Here is a 22377-nt window from a genome sequence, read left to right on the forward strand (position 1 = left end):
TATAAAAATTGTATTATACACATGCCTGTACTAGTTTAAAAAATATAAACAAAAACTTGAACAAAAATGATGATGATGATGATGATGGTCCCACCTCTTACCCCTACAAAGGTTTGAGCTGGACGAGTTATCTTTAAGATAATTAAATACAAACATTTTAACCAGGTTTGCAAACAAAATCGAGCTGGTTACAATTAAAGATATAAATGTCCTGTTAAATATGCTATAGGCATCAACCAATCAAAGGTGTAACTAGTTATCAAGAGTCCAAGTATAGTCCTCGACAATACTTCCATTTACACGTGACCTGGGATTTACACGTTTAAGCTTCCGCAGGGCCATGACTACCAAGGAAACGACTTCCAGCCAACCCTTAACTAATTCAAGGCTTTTGCCACAATTTCCACGTATTAGTAATTTATACCTGTATTCCGCGCGCGAGGCTCAAACCATTGTAGACTACTCAAAGCTATTTTTACTATTACTACTACAAAATCAAAAAACTAAAAATCCATCATCACCATCGAGGCAAACAATGTAGTTTTTTTGTATATGCTACACAAACTACTAAAATGTCTTTATGACAGTCTCCATACAAAATAATCCGTTAGAGATAACTTTGTCAAGATACATGATTTATCTATTCATAAAAATTTAACTGCTCAATAAACAGCTTTTACATGTGAAACGCAGCGTCTCTTAAATTCTGTAAGTGTAGTTGCACGCTTGATGTGTCTAGGCATCGAAATGAAAACATTTATACCTTTGAAAAAAAAAAAGAATTTTGTGAAGCATTATTCAAAAGATGTGGTGTTCTTACTTCATCCGCGTTTCTAGTGTTATATCTATGAAAATCACTTCCTTTTTCAATCCGACCACACAAATATCGAGGAAGCAAACCGTTAACTACTTTAAAAATGAACACCATAGTCAAAAACACAATTCTTTGCTTCACTGACAGCCATTTCAAATCGTCCAGCATAAAAGTTGAGGAAGTGAATCTATTACATCTTAAAATCAAACGCATTACTTTATTCTGCAAACGCTGTAATCTCGATATTTGTGTTTCATTGGTCAAAAATAAAATGGAAGGGCAAAAGTCTAGATGAGGGGAGATGATTGATTTGTATAACTGTATTTTACTACCAATAGTTAAATCGTTTTTCAAGCGACATAGAATTGCATACTTCCTGGAAATTTTCTTGATGACATTGTCAATATGAGAATTGAACTTGAGTTTGTAATCAATAATCACGCCAAGATATTTAATTTTCTGAACGCGGTCTCATCATCAATAACAACAGAGACATCATCATCTACACGATCCCGCGAAATTACTAATATTCAATTTCAATTGTTTGTACTTCAACCATCTACTTAGAGAACGCAAATCTTCATTCAAGCGTGAAACGGCTTTTTCTAAATCTTTAGCAGCAATGAATAACACAGTATGATCAGCAAAAAAGATTAATATCACAAAACCGTAAAACTCGTCACATGTCATTAATATACATAATAAATAAAAAGGGGCCCTAATACACTTCCCTAAGGCACTCCAAGGTCAATGCTCTAAATCTTAACACTTAGTCCAAACATCCGGACACTTTTAAAAGTTGAAGTTGGAAAGTGCGTTCTTGTACAGTTGTCATTGGTGCTAACAGTATGGGAATTAATATTATGTTGATTTGTACACGCCCTAGTACGTAGGGTAGTAAATTTGAGTCTTCGGCAAAGTATCTCAGTAATTGTTGGATTACTACATCCAATTAATTCAATCTAACACAAGAAATATTTTAATATGGTAGGTGTACCAGTTATTGCTATACGTTCCAATAATTGGAACACACCATAATAGGAACGTATAGCCATTTACCTTATGGTTGGCTGGAAGCCTCTATAATAAAGAAAACAAAAAAAAAAGGATAATAGGTTTTATCAACGCCAATACTCACCAGGTGGACTAATTGAACTAGTACATAGAGTAATGCAGAGAAGCAGTACAAACGATGAGATCAGCCAGTTCAACGCCGCCGCACTGCAACTGTATTGTTCGCTCAATTTGTTGGTGCTAAGACTAAAGTTCCTCCGTCGCACCGCTAGTGCCCTTTCGATATTACTACTGCTGCTGCTGATGCTATTCGTTTGTCTACTGCTTATGCTAGTGTTGTATGTGCTACCGCTGTTACTACTAGTATAATTACTATTATTACTGTACTGGTTGGAAAAGTTGTTGCTAACTGATTTCGTTTTAGAATCTGCAGTTTCTGTTTGTGTTGTCTCCGCCGCCGCCGCCGCCGCCGCTGTTACGGTTGCCGCCTTTTTCTTCTTAATGAAGATGGTAGTATTCAGACTTCTTCGCACCTTGGCATGGTGAAAACTGGACACGTGCCGATAGTCGGCCTGCTGACTATTGCTGCTGACCGTCGGTACAGGTGTTGTCGTTCCCCTGGCTGTGGTGCCACCGGAAGTGGCTGCGGTTGATGCTGATACTGTTGTTCTCGCTGTTGTTGCTGTGGTTAGCGATTGCGACCGGCTCAATGCCTGACACCACCGGAAAGCCCCAGGGTCCACGCACATGCCCATGCCTCTGATCCCATAGTCACTATGCTAACGCATCGTCGTCATTGCACTTTCTCAGTGTGTGTGATGGTTGGATTTTTTATTTTGATGTTCGGGTCGGGCTGCGTTTTCCGGTGGTATGAGTGTCACCTGTTGAGGAGGGAAAAAGAGAGGAAAACCATCAGTCGGCTGACTCTAAAGTGAGAATAAGGGAAAACTAATTAACACCGCAATGGAGATGATGAAAAGCGCATAAAACGACAGTTAATGGGTGTAGTTAGCCTTTTTTATGACCACTAAACCGCGCCACCGACGACCGTCAATGACAGCGAGACAAGCGGACAGGTTTCGGTAGAAAATCCGGGAATAGAAGCGATTCGAACCATTACCTATTGTGCGCAAAAGAATTCATGCAAAGAGAAGAGACGGAAGAAAGAAAAAACGAGCGGTTCTTTAACGATCATTGGACTGTAATTGCTGCTGTAAAATTTGCAACTTCTGAAGAACTTCCTGGACTTACGCGAGTCGAGCGCGTGTTTGGAACGGAACCACTTTTCGGTCCATCAGGTCAGGTGTTTGCGCTTCTGTTCAATGTAGTACAACTGGGACAAGCTAAATAAATAACAGGTTTTATTGTAATTGAATTCCTCAGGAGTTTTACTGTTCGGTTGTGGAGAAATTTGCGGAAACGTCGAGCTAACGAAATTTATGGGGTTTATGAGTTGTTTGTCATCTTACTCTTTAATTTCCTGGCTTTATAGATTCTGTTTATTGTGAGAAGCCCCATATTTAGCTAGTGGCGCAGCGTTCTTGACGAAAAATTCATCTCAATAAACGGTCTCATATTACCATTAATTATTCCGAAAATAAAGGCCATTTATCCAAACTCATGAAGTCCCTGCAAACAAACCGTGATGGTTACCATTATACCACGCTCGTTAGCAAATCAACCCGACCATGAATGGTAGTAAGCTGCACGTGGCAAAAATTTCCCGCACGGAAAATATCAATTTCCATGTCATCTCAACACTAATAACCCTCAACTGTAGCAATTAATCACGCCATTTTTGTTTGTGACTGCGAAACAAGCACAAAACACATTACACATTCATCACGAAAACGTCAGACTGTGCTCTATTCAGCTTTTCCTGCGTTCATCGAAAAATAGGTTGCTTACCTCAGAATTTGCCCCTCCCGAGAGGACATCAAATGTTATATATTCAATCGACCCCAACGAAGCGTATCGGGTTTCTGTTTTCCACCTCTTCCGAGAGTTTATTTACATCTTTGAAGAAATTTATCACACAGATCGAATCCCCATTTGTGTCTATTTCGATCTCTGTTTGTTACGAAACCATGACGCCAGGAAGTTCCAATCACAAAAAGGGCTAGGCAAATACGACCACAGAAATATGCTGTAAAGTTTCCCATTTGATCATAAAAACAAATCATTTCAACAAACATGGGTTAACCAAACGAGCCAGCAGGAAGCGAAATTCAATTAGTGTGCAATAAAAGCGCTGCTGGCACCATCATATCTCTTCCATACTCATTCATTGCCCCGACCCCAGCGCGAAACTAAGCAATCTAGTAGGCGAAACTGGCCTACACTCGAACACACTTCAACAAAGGCCTGCTCAGTTCGAAAGGACAGACTTCAGGTAATCATCATTTCACGTTGTCAGAGGAGAAAGGACTCTAAATTTTACAGTCTCCGGAATCCGGCAGAATATGCAAAGTAATTTCTTTCGTCATGATTTTCACCCCACTTGTTCGTTATTTATGTTATGACACGCCACATCGTGTGGTTTTTGGACTAGTTTTTGCTGCATGTTGTAGACGACCTCCGGGCACAGGAGGATGAGGAGACCATCGAAAAAGTGAACGGCCCCCAGATGCACACAGTAAACCACCCAGTTTTGGTCAGTGTGTAAAAGGATATCTTTGCATGGATGTAGGGTACCGTGGTCGTATAACTTTTTATCACCACTCTACTTTGAGGATGGTTCTTCATACGCTTCCTCTCGCTTTTATCGAAAACCGGTTGAGCTTTCGACCACAGTTGGCGTTGCTTGCGCTGGCACTGATAACGTATGTTCGAAATTCTAGTTAAGTGAACAGAAGAGCACTCAAATTTCAGCATATAGGTGCAGACGAGTAGTTCTAAGATGATTAAGCTTCTGAATGGTTGTGTCTCAATTTTAAATCACGGAGATTTTCACTATGAGTCGACAATTTTTATGATGTTTTGCAAACACAAGAAAGATTTTACACACTAAACTGGCGATGATGAACAACGATAAATTTATATTAATATTGAAGTAATGAAATTGGGTTGTTAGCGGAATGCTAAATAAAACAGCAAAAAAGGTTATCTTCCATTTAATTCCACTTAATTTTGGTATCCATGACAGATACGTATTTCGACTACAATGTGCAGTCTTCATCAGTGTCATTCCCACTAAAGAACTTATCAAAATCTAACCCCCTTAAGTACTCATCTCCTAGGTAAAAAATTCAAGATCATAGGTATAAAAATGAAACTACAATGTGTTGAATCGGAACCTACCTAACTAATAAAAACCAAAGATTTAAGTAAGCTAAAGGAGAAAAATCTATACAACTCTCTAATAAGGAAATTCCCCCAAAGGCTTGGCATAATGAAGTAATGAAATTGGGTTGTTAGCGGAATGCTAAATAAAACAGCAAAAAAGGTTAGATTTTGATAAGTTCTTTAGTGGGAATGACACTGATGAAGACTGCACATTGTAGTCGAAATACGTATCTGTCATGGATACCAAAATTAAGTGGAATTAAATGGAAGATAACCTTTTTTGCTGTTTTATATTAATAATTTTTAATATTTTCTGAACTTGTAGTTTATGTTTAATTCAAGCATTTTTAAGCCAGCACTGGTGCTCAACTAACAAAACCTAATAAATTGATTTATCAAATTGTTTACGCAAGTTTTAATTTAAAATAATTGTCATTAATCGTGCCGTATTTTCACTATTCACTCCTTCCACTGCACTATGAGCCTGGTATACAATCTTGCGGGACAACATTAATAAATCTGAATCGAAGCATTTCCGTGACTGTCATCAGCGATGTTACTTATTATAATAAGAACCATCTTTTGGTATAATCAGATAGTTCAAAGCTCATCCACATAAGTATATCCAAAATTCTAATTTTTACTTTAAAAATTTAGAGACTTGACGCCTTCAACTTGATGACAATCAACAACTCTTCTAAAGACGTCTCACAGCATACTTATATTCTTAAATAGTTTTAAAATCATTTGAAATTTTCAATACCATAGTCAGGTTTTAATGCCATTTTGGCGTTTTTGATTGGGCATGATTCTAGGAATTGGGCTAGTTGAGCGATCGTGAGGCCATTACCAATATCAACCTTTTCGAACCATTTTTGACGTAGGATTACGTCTTTCGGTAACATATTGGGGGTGCAATTTAAAAAAAACCAAAATCGACCGCGTTACGAAAAGTGGTCAGGTGTTGAACACTTATAACTCTGTCAATGGCGGATGGATTTTAATTCTAAACAAGCCAATCGATTGATAATTATTCTACAAGGCTGATAAAATTAATACTTTATCAATTTGCAATAGGTTACTATTGAAAATTACACAAATGTCGAACTGTTGCAATGGTGATCAAAATTATCACCGATTGCCTGCAACAAGTGGTTTCCCTAACTTAGTCGCCAAATATTTATACCGAGCACGTAATCCTACGTCAAATCTACGGTAGAGTCTTCGATACAACCTCTTACTTTTTATTTTTGAACATAATTTTTGTTTGAGTGCAATTTTGGCGTTTATGCCATTTCAATGCCTGCTTTTGAATTTTGGACAGTCATGCAGTTTGAAGGTTTTTTCGCGGTTTAAAGCCATTTTGGAATGTTCAAAGGCATTTTGTCCTTACAACAGCGCTGGGCTGGAAATGGTTTCAGGATCTCAGCAATGATATCATTTTAGCTCAATTGTATTCATCATTATGAATTTTAGCCCCAGAATGAAAAATGCATTTTAAGAAAGGTTGGCCATTCCTGCTATCTGTATTCAATATTAATGGGCCGCTAGCTTATGGATATTCTCAAAGTGGATCGCAAACGAAAAAAAAGTTTGAGAACTACTGCCCTAAACTGTTTAAATGTATTCGGAAGAGTAATTCTAAAGAACTTTAGTCTCAGAGTTACAAACCTTTATTAAAAGTCAAAACAGGTTTCAAGATATCAATTGTATGGCTGTTATGAACCTCATTTATCTAATGAAACAAAACTGTATTACTTTTCCAAATGCTCAGAAATGTAAGCATTTTTCCTCAACATTATCTGATCTAATCGAAATGCAGTGACCATATTTTATTCCAAACTGTTAACCAGATTTAACGCTCTTGGTCATGCTATTGAAAGATCTTTCAAACGCTTTACGCATAATCATATGAGTGTTGTGATTCTATCTAAATGAAAAGTTCGATCAATCTGATCATAGCCGTTCTAACGCTCCACCGAATGGCATACCCAATTAATACCAAATCAGGTATACTTACGTGCATGTAGTACGCATGCGGTAATAGAGCATCGTTCAATAAAACCATCCCGCTCAAGTCCTCAGATTTTAATACATACAGTCGACCAGAAAATTAGCCGGCGCCGGTGGTGTAGTGGTAAGCGTGACTGCTTTCTTACACCCCGATGGGTCTGGGTTCAATGCCAGCCGAGGTCGGTGGGATTTTTCTGAGGCATAAAAATCTCTGGTGTCACGTCTTCCTTCGGAAGGGAAGTAAAGCCGTTGGTCCCGGCCCATGTGTGTTGTGAATGGGTGCGATATCCTACGCAGGTGTGGAAGCTGCCTTCCTGCACATTCGGTTGCCGTCAATGGATGGCAATCGATGTCCGTCGGTGATTGGCACTAGATTGCGGAACAGAGACCGACGTTAAATAAAGGAAAGAAGAAAAAAAAAAAGAAGTCGACCAGAAAATGTACGATTAAGTATAAAGTATATACAGGATATGTTAGCAATCACCGTATATGCAGATCCTCTAATGTTATATTCGAAAGATATTCGAATAAATTACATAAAATTTTTGTTCACTAAGTGGATTTCCACCACTTCATTAGACACTTAAAAAATATATCTTATGAAGCTTATGTACAAAAATATTCACTAGCAAAAATTTTGCTTCCGATATACCACTTGAGTAAGTAAGGGCACAACGGAGATTAGCTACTAGCTACTGGGTGGGGTGGTCATAGAATATTATGGTTTGTCACTAAATTAAAACTGAGATTAACCAGCCGATGGCTGAAAGTATCTTTAATAAAGAATGATAAGATAAGATAACTAAATTAAAATAATAATTTGTAATCTAAGATGGTTTGAACTGATGTCTGATCGACATCCTTAACAAGAAACCTATTTCTGGTCATAGCCACATGCCCATTGCTTCGTCCAATAGTTGTTCGGGACCCTACGTTATGTTATCCTGGTAGCTCGTTGGCTAATGACGAAGAACACTCGATAGTCGGAGAAGAGACGATAAAAAAAAAATCCGGATTTACTACTCTTTAGGAAGCTGCCTCCTCGGAGATTTGATACTAAACTGTGTTTAATTCACGGAAAAAGTTGTGTCCTCCGAAATACTATCGTCCTTTTGTCGATCTCCACCAGTCGTCAAGTATCATTAACAACGTAAAAACGGACAGCCATCATATAAGTATAAACAGGTGATTTTCATTGCACATCTCACTCATTCGTTGACTCTGTAAAACCTGCCTTTCGAATGAGTCTATGCCGAAATTGAATTTTCCGATATTTAAAATGATTATTTGAACAATGCTTCCAATTCAAAAAACACATTTAAGCAGTTCCATGCAAAATAGGTAAATGACCAAATTTGAAATCAAATCAATTTTATCAAATTTTAAAATATATTCTCTAAAACTCGTCCTTAGACACCAGTTCGGTACAATCAATAGCTTTTAAGATAGGGTTTTTTCTCAAACGAAGTGCCCTTGAAAATACATACGCCCTTTTAAACTATGGCGTTTGAGTCCATATGGTCTAAATAGCTATTAATACGCTTCTTCTTCTTCTTCTTCTTCTTGTTCGCATTTCAAGCTTATTGCTTAGCGCATATTAGCTTATTGCGTGCTCTCAACTTAGTGTTCGAAATGCACTTCCACAGTTATTAATTGAGAGCTTTCGATGCCAATACCAATGCATGAATTTGTATATTATGTGGCAAGCACAATGATACTCTATGCCCAGGGAAGTCGAGAAAATTTCCAACCCGAAAGATTCCCTCGACCGGACCGGAAATCGAACCCGCCGCCTCCGGCTTGGAAATACCTTGCCTTTACTGACTAGGCTATGAGGCCCCACTCCCAGATTAATACGCCCTCCTGTTGAAAACATATACAAAGTTTCATTTAAATCGGAAAGATTCACGTCAGATTTTAGATTTTCCACGAAGATTTCGCATGGAACTACTCTTTTGTGAGTTATTAAATATCATATCAATACAGTGAACGTGAACAAATTGCAAACGGAACTTTTGGCTTTGTAATAAAATAAGCAAAGTCAATTGACAGTTTGCCCAACTTACAAATGTATATGTATGTTTGATAAACAATTGAAACTTGATAGCAAAAAAATATACGCAAAGTATCTTTTATGGAAAGTTTACAACCTCTTTCCATACATGTTTATCACATTTGTGCAGTCTCACCGACAAAATACTCCAGTGAGAAAACTTCGTCCACCCACAGAATTGAGCTACCATCATCTCGTTTCACCTTTTCTCTCAAAGAAACCAGCAGCAGCACTGCCAACAAGAACAACAACAACAACAGCAGCAGCACATACCAAGTCTTGCCGCAACGTCTACGCTGTCCTCACCGTAGTCATTCTTCCCATCTGCCCGGCAGTGATCTTCTTCTTATCCTTCTCACACCGTACAAAACACACCGTACACGGGGCTCTATACATCAGCAAACACACAGCAAGGCGGGTGTGGTCTGACCGGATCTATAGCTATGTTGGGGAAAATTTCGCCAGATGCAATCACATGGCTTTTCGCTCCGGGTCTGGCGAACAACAGCACCAGCAGCTATTTGAAATTTGCATGTGTGCGCGAGGAGACGAACGAGGACCTGGGGAGGACACACTCGAAAACTAGTGCAAATCACGCCAACGACCAATGTGATAAGGAAACAAACAAGACTTTTCAGCTTATTACATTCCGGTGATCCAATGAAGGCGGCACTCACGTAAAGGGATTTCATTCATAACACTCTCATTCACTGCGTAGCTCTTGTTGGTTGAAGACCAACCTTGATTAAACATCAATCGATAAATGTGACATTTCCTTTTGTCACTGCAGATTTTTCTCGTACGTCATGAATAAACCGAAAGTATCTTCCAGCGAAAATCCCTTGTGGACTGATGACGGAAAGAGCACATCCTAATGGCACAGCATCGAGCTGAACACTCCACTTGATCCCAAACTCATTTGAATAATTCCAACTCGGGAAAATTTCATCCAAACGGGACGATTTTCACTGTAATTCCACCCTGATTTTACATACATGGATTCCTGCCTTTCTTGCTCACACAGCTGTACACACTCGTTTAGCAAACGAACCGAAAAGAGTGCTGCTCCTTTCTCTTTCTCACCGTCAGCGAAGCTCACACTGCCCTCGCAGAAGAAGGCTCTAAATTATTCATGGAGATTTTTCCTACAAATTTTCACCAAACTTCCACTCCTGTTCCAGCCAGAGCCACTTCACTAATAGCACTTGAAAACTTTCTTCCAACTATCGTTAATTCACTACGCCTCGGTTATTCCACGAACTCATACTCCATGGAAAGTTTTGTACTATGCTGAAGATTCGGGCCGCTCTGCAGCAAATCCATCCATCAGCACTCGGAAGGCGAGTGTGTCAAACGGGAACCAGACCACGGCCGTCGCGGCGAGATGTGCTAAAAATGGTCCTGGAAAATCGTCCCGTATTGTGTGTATCGCAATTGCTGCTTTTGCTTGCTACTGCTGGGTGGAACAAGTCCAGGCGAAACTCAGTAGGCGAAATCACTCTCCCGCCGTTCATCCTCTCTCCATCTCTCATCAAGTGCCATTCGCACACAAATGCACATCCAATTTTCGCCCGCTCTCACTCTCGCGGGTAGGTTTTTCCTCGTGTGTCTCCTTTCACACACCGAGCACCCCCGGGAAAGCCAACCTATTCTGGTTAATGTATTATTCAACGCTCCCTGTTATTATCTGAACCTAAACATACCCCACCACACGCCAAATGGAAGTGCATATAGGGCACAGAAGCTGCTGTTCCAAGTAACTTTCGTCATCATTACCATCGGTGCGTCGCCGATGGGAGGCAATTATGTGCATCAGCGGTGCATGTTGAAATTTTTATGGAGTCGCTTGGTACATTACTGAGTGGTGTCTGGTAAGCAATTTACTCTGGTGCTTTGTACAAATTTTGAAAACGTTATAAAGTGGCACGTGGAATTGTGTATATTACGCAAGAAAAAATCCGTGTGCTAGTTGTTTACACCTGTAGTAGAGAACCTACCTTGTTATAAATAAACAAGGAAAACCAATAAATGGCTACAAAGAAGGACAATTATGCCACGGATACACTTGTTTGACCAATATTGAGCATGAGCATTATTTGAATACTCAATTATGAGCACATCCATCGTCACACTAGTATAGTTTTTGGATTCGCTCATAATTTATTATACAAATAATGCTCATGCTCATAGTATGTCATTCAAGTGTCATTCGCGGCAAACCCAAGGAACTTCAATAGGTTCTCATGAACTTTTAAAATGTGCAAAATATCTAGAGATTCTTGCATCTGTATTAACTCCCAAATCGTCTGGAACTGCAGTGGTTCAAATAGTTTTAAACAGTCGAAACCTGAATCACTTCTGCAACGTATAAGAGATTTCGAGCAATAGTACTCTGAAATACTGTGAACCGTTGTTATCTTCAGTTCCCAGAATCACTGGTGTTTTCTAAAGTACCTGAAGTTCCAGAAGTGTCATGATTCGCAGTAAAAGCTGGTCCTCGAGAGTCTAGAAGATCCGGAACATACGTAAAAATGTTTAATTTATTAAATCAACCTGAGGGCCTCAAGATTTATCACTTGTAGTTTATAAGAATTAAATTGGGAGTCATAATACGGTGCATCCGAAGATCTAGAACAACCTTAAAATTGGAAAATTAATCAAACTGATCCTAGAATAGAGACCCTGATAGTTTTATTACAACTCGTAGTTGTAATAAACAGGGTGGCCTGAGTTTAAGAAAATAAATTCCCACTTTTCTTGTTTTTTTTTCGGGGAGCCCAACTTATTTTTCGCGGTTTCAAATAAATAGCTAAATATGGTTAAAGAAGGAATACCTATGAAAATTAACCTTATTAATGCATTCGGAAGTTACATATTGTGCATTAGCTGGTCAAAAAAGACCCAAACTGTAACTTGATCCCAAAAATCCATTTTTGAACCGATTCTTCATACCTCAAATGAAAGAATGGCAAATTTCCCAGGACTTCTTTAATCTGGCCATTTAGGCTATTTAGGCTACCAAAAATGACAATTCCAAATCCTTATATACTGGTACCGTCCGACGGCTCAAAATTGATGATATATCGTACCATGAACCAACAAGTGGATCCGCCGACTCAAGTGTATGTCTGTTTTTGTGGTTCCGGGTATGCAGACGTGACTAGATCCACATTTCGTTTTTTTCCGAATGTTGAGAAAAGTGAGGAAATTTTAGGTCTGTATCATATTTCGTTAAAAAGTAACAGCTTTTTTAAAGTGAAGCCAGATCAATAAAAACCCTAATGCACTAGCAAGGTTAAGATAACTTTATTTTTTTCCTTGATTTGTTTTCCGTCGATCTTGTTTTATGTGCTGAGCACCAATGCTACCGATGCCAGGGAGGCAGCTCCCACACCTGGACCCTTACCTATCGACCCATCAACTAATGAACCGGGAACCAACGGCGTGATCAGAGATGTTATGCCTCAGAACATCCCAGCGGCGCCGACTGGGATTGAACCCAGGCCTGCTGGGGTGAGAGGTAATCACGCTACACTACACCACCGGTGGCGCTTAAGATAACTTTATGAAGCTCGATATTTTAAATATTAAGTTACATGTAATGTTTTGGAAGAACACAAGTCAAACTGATAGATTGAGTTTGAACATTCTTTTAAAAAAACAATCATTTGAATTCTAAATTTGAGCCTTAAGGTTCAATTTACTTTGATGTATTTTCGAAAAATTCAAATGCAGTTTTTTTCGACGCATCATTTCAGATCGCAAAAAGCTTGCGTCATTCTACTCATTTTGCTATTATACACAAAATGACGAGAGCTTTCTGCTATCTAAAATAATGCGTCGAAAAAAACTGCATTTGAATTTTTTGAAAATGCATCAAAGTAAATTGAAGCTTAATAAATAATTTACTGCCGACTCTCCACAACGCGATGTTCTATATTTCGGTATATTCTATAATTCGATAGATTTATTGGTTCCTTCATTTTTTTTTCCGTTCTGTATAAGTCAATATTTCCACAAGTCGATGTCTCCTTTTCTCGATGTTCTATGTATGTAGTGTTGTTTTGATTCTATAACTCGATATGTCAAAGGCACAGCTTTTAAATTCTGGGATTTTGATCTTAAATTAAAAGGAATTTTAATAACATAATAAATGATGCCTAGTACCCAGAACGTATCGCCTACATGACAACATGATTTTGGTGCCTTTAATGTATGCCAAAATCTATCAAGATACGGTTTTCTTAAGTTTCTCTAGAAAGGTTTCATTTGCTACCAGAGAAATGATCAAAAACAGATTAGAAACAATACCCGTTATGCGATAAATCAAATGTCATAAGATTTGAATGATTCGTTCATTTGTGATTATCACCAGTTTTGAGCGGACGGATCGCAATCCAGGAAAGGTGTCGATATCGGAATGTCTGGAAAGGGCATCACTATCAGCAACAGCTTTCCGCCGCAATGCTCGGTTTTCTCCGCCGAAGCCGCCGCAGTTTTCCACACCGTCACGACACCGGCTGACAAACCGATACTGGTGTTAACGGATTCGTATAGCGTAGTTCAGGCCCTCACATTCGAAGTACCGGCGAACCTTTGGATTCAGGCCACGATAAAACAAGCCCTACCAAGTACGGTGTACACCTGGATTCCTGGACATTACGGTGTACCAGGGAACGAAGCCGCTGATCACCTGGCTAGTTCCGGACCATCGAAGCCTAGGTTCGCAAAACAAGTACCATTGCAGGACAACCAGCGCTGGATCAAGCAGACCATGCGAGTGGCATGGGAAGCCGAGTAGTTCTGGGACAGAACGCTGTTCATACGAAAAATCAAAGGCACAACCAGGGGGCCCATGGAACCTGCGAGAACAGCGAGTTTTTTCAAGACACCGGACCGGGCATCAGTATTGGGAAAATATCAAAAGATCAAATCTCACCAATGAACATAATCTCATTTGATTATCGTTGAATTAAAACAACAAGCAAAAAACCCTACGGCAAACTTGACTATATGACCAAATACAATCCTGCAAGTACGCCAAATGATCACGCACGACTGAAAAGTTCTTAAATGATGATCAATCAATCAATGAATCATTCAAGGAGATTTTTGAGGAGAGCTGCAAGGAAATTTGGATAATAATTCCATGGAAATTGTATTCATAAAATAGCTCAAACATTTATTTGTAGAAGCTCAGTATTATATTTTAAACAATCGTTCAAAAGAATACTTTTATCATTTTTTCCTCGATCGGTACTGATCAATTCAATCATTTCCAGATCATGCTATTATTTTTAGAGTTCTGGAAAATATTTATCACATGAAACATGAAAAAATACATGATTTTCTGAATGATTTTTCTAAAAATTGCGCAAGTGAACGCAAAATGTCATCAATTATTGAATAGACTTTTATTCCTCAAAATAACTCAGAGGTAGATTGAGAAATATTTTTGATGTTTAGATTTGAATCAAACAACATATTTTATTTAAACAAATACAGCTCATATTATTATTTTTCGTTCATGAAGGTAGATCATGTTTGATTAGTTCTTTCGATATATAGGTCCCCAAAAACTGTGCAAAATTTGAATTAATTTGGATATGATCTGCATTTGTGGGTGATCTTTTAAATTTTAAAAACGAATCTAAACTATTCATATGCTTGTCAAAAACTCAAAAATTGTTACAATTTGGGTCAAACCTAAAACTAAAATATGACAAACTATGCAGAACAACTTTGTCGAAGAACGCAAATCGATTAGATATCTGCACTAAATCTTGAACAACGTTGTTCTGCATAGCTTCCCCCAATAGAAATCCCAAGTTTGATTAAAATTGAGCATTTTTTTTCAATTTTGGAAAGCAACAGAATAGTTTTGCTGTATTTGCTTAAATAAAATATGTCGTTAGAGTCAAACTTAAATACCGTAAAACGGGGTTTCTTTGATAATGCGGGTTACTTTGATAATAGAATACTCTCTGCGCCTTTTCTGAATTGGTATCATTGGTTCCATATAGTAATTTAGGGCATTTCCGTCGATATGGAATATAGTTTTTATGTAGTAAGGAAAATGAAGGCTTCGGCAGACTATTTTCGGCAACCCAAATTGAATCGCTAATTTCATTAGATTTTCTCACGTAAACACTTCCCTGAATGCATTCAAACGATTATTTAGGCTTTCAGTTTCAATTTGATTATATTTTTACCACTGAGAAAAAGCAATCTAGCAGGGTTTTCTTGAAATGAAACACACGCACTACAAAATGCTGATTTCAAGTTGCCGATGAAAGCACAGCTGCTTAACACGCAGCTCAAATAGAAAAGTTGCCCAATAAAAAAATGTTGCACACAATAGTCGCTCTCACTAGAGAAGTTTGGAGCTTTGTAAAAGCGTTTCAAAACAGGTTTTGACAATTATTTCGACTGAAATTGTTAGAGCAGCTGACAGCAAAAGATTGTAAACAAACCAATTCTGCATATGTGTGCGTTCTTGAGAGAAAAAGGCTATAGAAAGATGGTCGCTTCTAAGGTTACCGATAATACGTAAATTCCCATATGTTTTACATATTTTACAATAATATTAAAATTCCATATTCTTGTTTATCGCCTGTTTGAAAAAGCACTCAAACCATCACTTATGAAATGTAATTTATTTAAATGTAATTGAAATGCATATTTCAAGAACTAAATTATTTGAATTTTACGTATTTAAATACTGCTGTTAGGTCACAAGACTAAAAAAATATTGTGCAAAAGATTTAATTTCCATCAAGCATATTACTAACGAATTGACTCAAGGATCATCAGTACTTGTTTTAAAAAAGTAGAATTTGGAAAAAATACATTGTAGTAAAAAATATTTAGAATATACTTTAAAAACCTATCATTGTTACCCCGTTATACGGTACCTCAAATATATCTCAATAGATATTTTGGGGAATTAAAGTGTGTTTGGTGTACATTTTGATTATCTGATGGCATTATGCGTTCACATGCATGATTTAGAAAATTCATTCAATTCATTCATTTTTTCAAATATCATGTGATATTTTTTTAGTACTCTAAAAATAAAGGAATTGTAAAGGATTAAGTTTATCGGTACCGATCGAAGAAAAATGATAAAGTATTCTTTTGGACGATTGTTCAAAATATAATACTAAAAACGTGAATATCAGGCAAATTTTAAAAAACTTCGTGCATCTCAATTGTTTGAGACTGATGCAAAATTTGAATTTTTCGCTCCACAGTGTTCAAGCGGTTCCAATTTGGTTCCTGATTAGCCTTCGAAAATTTGAAGTCATTTAGTAAGAAACTGACTTGGCACCAACCATTTGAAGTTTACATGGAAATTACTATTACAAAATTTTTAATCATATCTATCTAACAATTAACCATTTTGCTTGCTTTATACATTGATAGCTGTGCTCATAGCAAATCAGCTACAATATTGTTAAAGACCACTTTTCGGTAAATTTAAGGGACAATAGTTGTTAATTACCCAAGCAGCACACTTCGATCGAAATAAGCTGCTGCAACTTGACTGTGACTGGAATAAGCGGCACACAAGTAACCACAATTGTTCAGTGACAAGTGTGCTGCTAGGGTATTCAAGTCACTGATGTCTAATGGATACGCTTAATCAACGGTTCAGCAGGCAACATTGGTGTTTCTGGCTCGTAGAATAGAGCACAAATATCATGACTACTATGTCGCACTGCAAAATACAGTGTTGCCCACAAAACAGCTGCCTGTTCATGTCATAAGATTATCAATCTCTTAAGCAATTATTAACTATTTAAATTGACCTTTGGCTGAGCAACGATCTGCTACAAAATTGTAGCTGCGGAAATTTCCCTTATAGGGAAGCTCACCGGTCCAAAAATAAAAAAAATATTTTCGGTACGTTTTTATTTTTTCTAAAAATATTGGGAAAAATTATTAAAAATCCAAGAAAATCAGTTTCTTCCTTAGATTTTTGTCAAAAATTACATGCAAACAAATTTTTTCTATCCCATCATGAAAAAAAATTGGACTCTCAGAAAAACCGAAAAGTTGATGTTTTGTGGTTTTTTGAGTCCAAATTTATGCCATAATGACTTATAAAACATGTTTTTGCACGTGAATTTTCTTTAAAAAATTAGAAAAAAAAGTGATTTTTTTAGATTTTTGATATTTTTTTTCAATATTTTTAGAAAAATCAAAACGTAATTTATTTTTTCGGAGCGGTCTGCTTCCCCTTAACAATAGCTATAGAACTTTTCAACAGTGTAATATAGAAAATGTGCCGGAAGGCAATAAACAAAAATATTCAAATGGTTTGTGCCAAGTCAGTTTCTTACCAAATGATAGGAAGCTAATCAGGACCCGATTTCGAACCGTTTGAGCAATGTGAAGCAATTTTTTTTTAATTTTGCATCAGTCTAATGTACAGCTTTTATGTCTTCGTAAACTTTTCATAAAATTCTACATTCTACAACTTTGCCCAAGACAGCAAACCTCTGTGTTGCGAAATAAAAAAGTGTGTATCGTTGCGCCATCTTTGCGGCACAAAATTGAACTTGAACTATTTTTATGCACCAAATTGTAGGCCTAATTAAAGCTAGGCACTTCGCTCAACACGTCAACTCAATTTGCGTGTGTTTTTTTTTTAATTCCTGGCTAACTGTGCTATGGAAGAAGTTGATACCGCTCTAACTAAGGTTATAGAAGTCCAAACGCTGTAAAAATTGAATATGTGGCTGTTATGACAATGACATGCCTGTGGGATAGAGGAATATCCACCTTAAGTTTATTGTACATCCTAATATGTACTCAACCCTGCGTCAGTACATCCCTGCTGTTCTTGGAGATTAGTGTAGACATTCGGTCAGAGTTGAGCTCGATCATCAGTGACGTGGCATAATGCATCGTCTCTTTCGACTGCTGACTTTACTGGAGGTAAGACGTGTGTGCTACGAGCAATCCCACATTCCCAGCAGTGCAATGCCCTCGTGAAATGCCCGTTTAAGGCGATTCCAATCAATTCCACCTATGACATTCACGTCTGCACCTGAATCGATCATACATTCGATCGGAGCGAAATTCCCAACACAACAGTTTACCAATACATCTTCAAGGAAAAGAGCGTGAATTTTCTGAAAACAAGCGTAGAGAAAAGACAAATAAAAGAGGAGTCAAGTCGTCAGAAAAGATCCTAGAGGATTTTATTGCTTAACAAGTGGTATTCACTTAGAAAGTACCTGCTTATTATCTTCGTCTTCATCATCACTCCAACCAGGAAGTTTGACATGCTTCTGATCAACCATATTCACGCGCTTCTTACGGCAAGTTGCGACGAAATGCCCACGTTCGCAGCATGCGTTGTAACTTTTAGAGAGTGACGGGCATGGTTTGCTGCTTGGATGAGAAAAGCGGTTACATCTGGGGCAGCGTGAACGCCGACCTTGCTTTAGCGTTCCGGTGCCATGGTATCGTTTAGTCTGTCTGTTGTCATCTTCATTGTCCTCTCTACCACGCTTCCTGTACTCCGTAGCTGGTTGCTTCCAATTCCTTTGCTGAATCGCAAAAACTCCTGACTCGTTCGAAGGTCATGCAGCTTCCGCCTGATATGCTTCCTCTCTCGTAGCCGACTGAACAATGAAGTTCGTTTCGTGACCATACGTTCTTGCTGCCTTTACCAGTTCCTTATTCCGGAGTCCTTTTAATAGCTGCGCTCGCACGAAGCGGTCCTGATCGGAGGAACTATATCCACATAGTCGTACTTTTTCCATCAGCTTGGCATGGAATGATACACAGTTCGAAAAAGTAGTGTAAATTTCTGTTCAATATGATGCACATAAATGGAGCGTCACATATCATATACGTTTACATTATATATCATGTAAAGTTCTGACACATTTCATGCAATGTAGCAAATATTGTATACAAAAGCCCATCTTTGTAAACAACATTGTTTGCAAGTTGCTCGGTTGCGTGAAATGAAATACAAGTCCACGTTAATGAATGTTTACATCACAATTAAAATTCAGAATTTTTATCTGTGTACAGCGGATTTCCCAACCTTCTGGGACATGTTTGAGAATGATTCGTGCTCCGCCGCTGTGTCTGTCATCGAACGGAGGTAGTCCTGGACGTTTTTGACAAAAGTTGTGTAGCAGTTGGGCTCACTCAGTTTTGGACGCAACCTGGCCGCCCTGATGATGCCCTGGAGCTCCTCGCCCATCGTCAAAAACAATAACTGCGAGCGTTGAATTGGATCAGGTGCGTTTCCCAGAGATGCAGCAATATCGAAGTTTTCTATGTATCTATTCCAAGCCTCCCACATCTTGTTGGCTGGAATGCCGCTCGGGAAAGCTTTGATGTGATCCCATCGAACAACAGACGTGGTACCTGGCAATGTGGGATTGCTCGTAGCACACACGTCTTACCTCCAGTAAAGTCAGCAGTCGAAAGAGACGATGCATTATGCCACGTCACTGATGATCGAGCTCAACTCTGACCGAATGTCTACACTAATCTCCAAGAACAGCAGGGATGTACTGACGCAGGGTTGAGTACATATTAGGATGTACAATAAACTAAAGGTGAATATTCCTCTATCCCACAATGCCTAGTGTTGCTACGGTCAGTTTAGGTTGCAATTCAAGAATGATAAAAATGTGAAAAAAGTAAAAAAAATAGAGTAAATTGATGCATGAGTGTGTGCCAGACAATAACAACACCAGACTTGTTTATTGTTGTCATGGCAACTATATTTTCAATTTTGATGGCATGCTGCTATGCTACCTATGCTGCCTATCCCATATCAGTCGAATATAGAAAAAGTAAGCATTGAGAAAATGGCAGTCGAAGTTACGAAGTGCAATTCTCATGTAAATATTTGATAAATAATAGTAAATCAATTGATAATTTCTACAAGTTAAAATCTGTTGAAAGCTTTCAAAAAGCAGATTTTTAACTTGAACTATGGGCGATTGAATTTCAGGATGGGACTGATATGCGAATATTTTGCTTGATGGGACAAACTGACCTGATGTTGTTTTCACATTTTTTCATGATCAAAGTCCATAGTTTTATCGCATAATATGAAAGTAGATACCAATTGATAGTGGATAGCGTTTTTATCTCAAAATTGACGAAAATTCATATGGGACTAATATGCGATTATAGGCAGTATAGGATTTCAAATACTTTTTTTTCCAAAAGAAAGAACTTTAAAGTCGATGTAGGAAGTGACCTGAAAATTTAAATTGAGTCTGAAGGAATTTTCATGAAACTTTTGAAAGTTCAACCTTGAAAGAAGGGAGGAGGTCCTAGAATTTGTAACCGTATGTACACAGTTCGAAAAAGTAGTGTAAATTTCTGTTCAATATGATGCACATAAATGGAGCGTCACATATCATATAAGTTTACATTATGTATCATGTAAAGTTCTGAGACATTTAATGCAATGTAGCAAATATTGTATACAAAAGCCCATTATTGTAAACAACATTGTTTAAAAGTTGCTCGATTGCGTGAAATGAAATACAAGTGTACGTGAATGAATGCTTACATCACTATTAAAATTCAGAATTTGTATCTGTGTATAATGAATATGAGAAAATGCGAGACACAGCGGAGGAGGTTAAGGAGAGAAAAGTCGAAAAACTTGTGGACGTCATATTTGAATCGCCCTCTATTTCGCTACGAAGCCAAGTTCTGTTTAGTGTGCACCTAAGGAAGGTAGGACAACTGTCTTATTTTGGTTAATCCTTGCAGGTTTTAAGTGTGCACCAGATTGCGAAATATACACCAAAAATATGTCAATTTTAAAGGAATTTACCTTCACATGCACTTTAGTTACATATAATTTGAAAAATAAAAAAACAAACTACTAATCGCAGCAGAGTACTCATACGATTACGCAGTTCACACGTTCTTTCCCCGTGTTGCTATCCACCTTATCCACGCTTTGTTTTCTTTCAACGAAAATAAACCATCTATCATTCCAGCCAACAGTGGCAAACACATGAGAGATGTGGAAAAAATCTTAGTTTTCAGAGCTTCAAAAATGCGCTGACATTAATTTAATTCCAAACCAATCACGTGTATGAAATCTATCATTAATCAGTTTCCATGAAAATACACTATGTTAGACTTCTTCTTCTTATTCACATTTCAAGCTTATTGCTTAGTGCATATTATCTTATTGCGTGCTCTCAACCCACCGCCTCCGGCTTGGTAATACCGTGCCTTTACTGACTAGGCTATGAGGCCACCGTTGGACCACTATGTTGGAATATTGATTTTAATTCAATTTAATTCACAGACAGTTCAGTCCGCATTGAACTTTTTTACTGTGTGACTGTTGGATGTCAACGAAAAAGAGTAAATACAAGCTGTATATGCCGCAATTCACACCAAAGTAAGCTTCAAAAGATAGAATCTTGTAATTCAATATCCATATCTAAAAAAAATATCAACTGAACAGTGACAACAACAACTACTGAAAAAACTTTCTCAAGCTCTGATAAAGATTATTCTGACGGACCACCCACGCATTGGTGATCATAATACAACAACAACCACCCGATAAAATCCTTCCACAAAAGCCACAGCATAAACCGAGCCCAAAGCGCGCTGGTGACAGGGTTGACATTCCATTAAAACTATAGCATTTCATCCAACTTTATGCGTTTACGTCGTTCTAAGGAACTCTCCCATAACCATAAAGAGATTTCAAACTGTTTCCCATCACCCCTAGCCACTTGCCTTCCCTCAACCCCTCAAAAACCAACCGCACCACCAGCTCTCACTAGTCATAAATATTTTAAACTCATTCATTAAACACAGTTGGTGGTCTGGAGTTTACCACTCGGATCCAGTACTCCCCATACACTCCAATTGTTGTGTACGTGTTGTTTTCTCTGACAGCTCCCAAAAAGGATGGAAATGTTTCACAACTACCCACAAAACAGGCTCCGGATCTTGCATGTCCCATCCTAGAGCATGCGCAATGATGTCCCCTCTCAGCCTCTGTGTGTGCATTATTACTTCTAGAAGTCTTTATCCAATATGTTACTGTGGTGCACCACCATTCCATATCAATCCCATACTGAACTGCCTGAATGCTGATGATGATGGTTACCACACACTTCAAAGTTCGGTCGGTCGGAATGTTGTGGCAGTCAAAAAAAAAACTCCATCGACC

At 38.1% G+C, this 22377-nt stretch overlaps 1 protein-coding gene across 5 annotated transcripts in view; it reads right to left on the minus strand.

The window, feature by feature from the left end:
- Positions 1 to 22377, minus strand: part of tutl (turtle) — a 90473-nt gene that overhangs the window by 37016 nt on the left and 31080 nt on the right. For 4 of the 5 annotated variants that reach the window (XR_010520309.1, XM_065239189.1, XM_065239188.1 and 1 more), the window contains exon 2: positions 1953 to 2709. Coding sequence is in view for 4 of the 5 variants with exons in the window: in XM_065239189.1 (XP_065095261.1) it covers positions 1953 to 2583 (631 nt within the window). In the remaining variant the exon portion in view is untranslated. Of the gene's footprint in view, positions 1 to 1952; positions 2710 to 10174; positions 10543 to 22377 lie in introns of those variants that run through there. The other variant, XM_065239187.1, reaches the window with a different exon arrangement.

The sequence above is a fragment of the Ochlerotatus camptorhynchus genome, unplaced genomic scaffold, assembly GCF_037179485.1.
Source record: "Ochlerotatus camptorhynchus isolate MF236.1 unplaced genomic scaffold, CSIRO-AGI_Acam_v1.1 ptg000052l, whole genome shotgun sequence".
Taxonomy (NCBI): domain Eukaryota; kingdom Metazoa; phylum Arthropoda; class Insecta; order Diptera; family Culicidae; genus Ochlerotatus; species Ochlerotatus camptorhynchus.